The 4,884-nt window shown below is 40.6% G+C and overlaps 1 protein-coding gene across 1 annotated transcript in view; it reads right to left on the bottom strand.

Moving 5' to 3' along the window:
• Window positions 1–2,607: 2,607 nt before the first annotated feature.
• LOC106144453 (zinc finger protein 60-like) overlaps window positions 2,608–4,884 on the bottom strand; it is a 3,652-nt gene continuing 1,375 nt past the window's right edge. The window contains 1 exon segment of the mRNA XM_026778249.1: window positions 2,608–4,884. Within this exon segment, the coding sequence (XP_026634050.1) occupies window positions 4,313–4,884 (572 nt within the window). The 3' untranslated portion in view covers window positions 2,608–4,312.

Below are 4,884 nucleotides of genomic sequence, written 5' to 3'. Positions count from 1 at the left end.
AAAAAAATTTAAAAACTCCTTTTTAAATTTAAGATCTTTAAGACAGATTTTACAAATACTAAGTCATTTGAAAGAAAGGGTTCTAGAATTGCCATAATACCTTCAATCTGGACAGCTGACTCCGGCAGAATCTTAGAATAAATTTAATGAATCCTACATATCCATGGCCAATTGTTAACTATTACCGTTTCTGTAACTGTGTAAGCAGGATGTAATGAATGGGAGCCAGGGTCTGGAAAAGTAACAGTATTCACTGGGAAACCAGAGATTGTTTTCACTATGATTGATGTGGTGCATACCAACAGAAACCTAGAGACCACAACTGGCACAGAAGACTGACATGGAACGTGGTCCCTCGCGCCCCAAACCTGATGAGCACATGTAGAGAGCAGCTGGCCTGGCTTTGGGTTACTCTGAATTGTATGAAGAATCAGCTTTCTGCCTATCACTGAATGGCTCCATTTCAGAAAGCAGGAAACCTGACTCAATTACTCTACCTTGAATTGTAAATGCCATGAAGAAATGATTCTCCACCTTACTAAGTGAACAACCATCTGCCAGCACACCAGCAGGCACAAACTGGTAACTTATTTGTACCAAAATGACACCTGAAAATCTATCGTTCCTGACACCTGAAAGTATCAGTTGTGGAAGATGGGATAACCTCACCTGGGACCAAAAAAAGAGCATCCCAGTACCAAAGTGTGCCAGACACGCTGCCTAGTGAGCATGTCACTCATCATGAGCCTCATTCTCGGGAAAACTACAAATGAAAAATACCTCCAGCTGTCACCAGACTCTAGGCTGGTTTCTCCTGTCCTTGACACCCAGCTCACAAGATTGAGCCTTGGGTGATCTCTGTTCTTGATTTTTTTGTTTTTTGTTTTTCAAGACAGGGTTTCTCTGTGGTTTTGGAGCTGTCCTGGAACTAGCTCTTGTAGACCAGGCTGGTCTCGAACTCACAGAGATCCGCCTGCCTCTGCCTCCCGGGTGCTGGGATTAAAGGTGTGCGCCACCATCGCCCAGCGCTATCTGTTCTTGAACACCTGCACTCCTTGTCATTTTTCTGGTCTCTCCAGACACTTCTATGGGCCTCTGTCAGCTGCGTCTGGACTTCAGCACAGCCTCTTTGAACTCTGAAACCTCTTTAGCACTATCTGAGTCATTTTGTAACCTGAATATTTGTATATTACTGTGTGATGTGTTCATGTGCGATGGAAAACTTCATATTGGTAATCAAGACCAGAATACGAGAGTGGGGCAGTGGTGCAGCACTCAGGAACTCGGAGGATCTCTGTGAGTCCAAGGCCAGCCTGATCTGCAGAATGAGTTCCAGGACAGCCAGAAATACACAGATAAATCCTGTCTCAAAAAAAAATGAACAAACAAAAAAATTGGAATAAAAGAACCTGTTATTGTCAGCAACCAGCTACCAAGCAAAATTGGGATACTTGAAAAATTGTAACCAGCAAGCCAAATCTTGTAAACGTATTGCTTACTCAATAACTGATATCATAGAAACACATGAACATCTTTCCACATCACACACACACATGACTACACATAGCATATGCACAGGTCCATTTATGTTTCCACATAACACAAGCATGAACATACAGTATCTTGCAAAGTGTTAGCTTCCCTCCAGTTTATTTTGGTGGCGTGATGGCTGTTCTTGGTTGTCAACCTGACTGTATCTGGGATGAACTACAGTTCAGAAATGGAGGGCGCATCTGTGAGACATCCCCTGCTTCAAGTGGGAGAACCCACTTCTAGTCCAAATCTTTCAGGTAAGAAAAAACACATCTTTGTTGCGGGGATTCTCCTGCAACTGCCCTGCCTGTTCTAGAATTCACTTTGTAGACTGTAGTAGAATATTAATTTAAGATGCATCACATTTATTTATGCTGTACAGTATTTGTTTAATGATGCAAAGATGTATTGTAATCTTTTACGTTCCATTTCTTTAACTCTGTGAAGCTGTATTAATTTTCCTGTTTAAAACACCTGATTGGTCTAATAAAGAGCTGAACGGCCAAAGCAAGGCAGGAGAAAGGATAGGAGGGGTTAGTAGGCAGAGATAATAGGAGAAATCTGGGAAGAGAAAATCAAGGAATGAAAAAAGGAGAGAACATCAGGGGCTATAAAATCCAGCTATACAGAGCCGGGCGGTGGTGGTGCACGCCTTTAATCCCAGCACTCGGGAGGCAGAGGCAGGCGGATCTCTGTGAGTTCGAGACCAGCCTGGACACACACAGAGCTAGTGCCAGGACAGACTCCAAAGCCACAGAGAAACCCTGTCTCGAAAAACAAAAAAAAAAAAAAAAAAACCCAAAAAAAAAAAATCCAGCTATACAGCAAGCAATAGAGTAAGAAGAAAAGAAATAGAGAAAGGCAAAAGCCCAAAGGAAAAGGTTGATGGAATAATTTAAGTTAGGAAAAGCTGACAAGAAACAAGTCAAGCTAAGACCGGGCATCTGTAGGTAAGAATAAGCCTGCATATGTTTATTTGGGAACTTGTAGGAAAGCCCCCCCCCAAGAGTAAAAGAATAACCAATTACAGTAAATCAGGCTGGTTTAAACTCACAGAGAGCCACCTGCCTCTGACTCCTGAATGCTGGGATTAAGGCTTGCACCATCCTCCCTCCAGCCAATGTTGGCTATTTTTGGTTAATCTTTTATGGGTCACCAGAGAAGATCACTCAGATGGTTTATAGTCAACTAAAAGTCTTTATTCCAACCAGCAAGGACTACACTCTGGTAGTGGGGACCTGTGTAGCTCCAAGCATTTAGAGCAAGAGACTATTAAAAGCAAAACCCACATTCTGTTATCTTGCTCAGCAGATGTAAGGGAAGGTTTTGCCTAAACTGGCAGTTTAACAGAAGCCAAAATAAGCAGTTAGCTGCAAGGAGAGGTTTGTATATGCAGGCAGGTTAACAGAAGCCAGACTAATTAGCTGGGGAATCTTGACCTCTAGTTCCAAGAACAGAGTTTAGTAATTTTCCACAAGGTTCTCCATCAGAAGTAAAATTCTATTCATACCCAAAATGGCTTCAGCAAGAGTAGGTGACAGAGGAGACTGCACTATCATGCCTTGTCACAAATGTATAGTTTGTCTTAATGGTGGACAGAGAGTACAAATTATAGGGTTTTAGCTTTTAAATTTTTATGTATTAAACTCCATTAAAAAGTACTTATTCATCAATAGCTTTGTTTTTTAACTTCACAAAAACACCTAAGGAATGGATTCTCAACAAAAATCCTTTCATATACATTTTCAGTCACCAGACTTTATACAGAATGGAGCTTTTAAAAATTGAATAGTGGAGGAATGCGTGAGTCTTTTCTAAACTATCTGCAATACAATTTGCCTCTTGTATCAGTTACAGGAATGGCAATAAAAGCAAGAACACCATAAAAGTCACTTTACAGAATACAGGCATGAACCAAATGCTTTCTTCAAGGATTTTATATCTGTTGGACCCTGCGTCCACAATTTTGTCTGGTACTGTGCTCACCATTAATCAACTAGACAGAATGTAAAGATTGTGCCTAAACCACAGGAGCCATGGGACAAGGAAGGTGCCTCAGGTAACCCTAGTTCCAATAACTGCTCTTCCTATGTTGGTTGTATAGTGTTTGGTAAATTAAATTTATTTAAAAAACAAGAGTACATCAAGAACATGATGGCTACCCTATATTTCTGACATTCAAAGGTATCCAAAAGAGTATCATCTCTGAACAACAGACTTCCCACAATCTCACTCTCTAAGGCTTTCTCCTCATCAAAAATACATGAATACTTTGATGCTGACCAAATCTTAGGGCACATTCTTTTTAGTCACAGTCTTGCCAATGAGTACTCTGATGTTCAGTAAAATTTCCATATAAAAGACTTGTCCGCCTTCCTTACATGCATAGGACTACTGATGATGCTGTGTAAGCTCATCATTCACAATAAGGCTTTCCCACATTCTTCATATTCACAGGGTTTCAGGTCTAGAAGGGCTCTCTGATGAGGTTTAAGAGCTAATTCTATAAATGTTCCCACAGTTCTTGCATTCACAGGATTTTACACCAGCATGGATTCTTTATGTTGAAGAAGGCCTAAGCTCAAATTGAAGGTTTTTCCACATTCTTTACAGGGACAAAGAGTTTTATACCAGTATGAATTCTCCATGGTGTAGTAACAGCTGAACTAAATATAAATATTTTCTGAAATTTCTTATATTCATATGGTTTGTCATCATAATGAACTCTCCAATATACAATATACAGCTATCTTAGAATTGCCGAAGGCCTTCACATTCCTTACATCATAAGGCTTCTTACTACTATGAATTTTAGCATGTCAAACCAAGCTTGATTGTCACCAAAGGGCTTCCCACATTAACACTAGTAAGGTTTCCCACCAGTGTGAATTCTCTGATGTACTTTAAGGTCTCCACCACGAGTAAAGAACTTCCCACATTGTGTACATTCATAAGGATTCTTGCCAGTATGAATTTTAAAATGTCCAAGAAATTGGTAATGATACTGAAAGGCTTCTCCACATTCCTTACATTGAAAGGGCTTCTCACCAGTGTGGATTCTCTCATGAATCCTAAGGCCTGTACCACGAATAAAGCCCTTTCCACATTCCTTGCACTGAAAAGGCTTTACATCAGTATGAATTCTCTGATGTTGTGTAAGTTGGTACTGAAGTCTGAATGCAGACCCACACTGTTCGCATGCAAATGATTTCTCTCCAGAATGAATACTCTGGTGCCGAGTGAGCTGTGCCAGGACAGTGAAGGCTTTTCCACACTCCTTACACTGAAAGGGTCTCTCACCAGAGTGAATTTTCTGATGCTGCATGAGGTTTGAGCGACGATTAAAGGCTT

The sequence above is a fragment of the Microtus ochrogaster genome, unplaced genomic scaffold, assembly GCF_000317375.1.
Source record: "Microtus ochrogaster isolate Prairie Vole_2 unplaced genomic scaffold, MicOch1.0 UNK115, whole genome shotgun sequence".
NCBI classification, from domain to species: domain Eukaryota; kingdom Metazoa; phylum Chordata; class Mammalia; order Rodentia; family Cricetidae; genus Microtus; species Microtus ochrogaster.
Note: the sequence above shows the minus strand (reverse complement) of the source record. Positions and strands in the feature narration are given on the sequence as shown.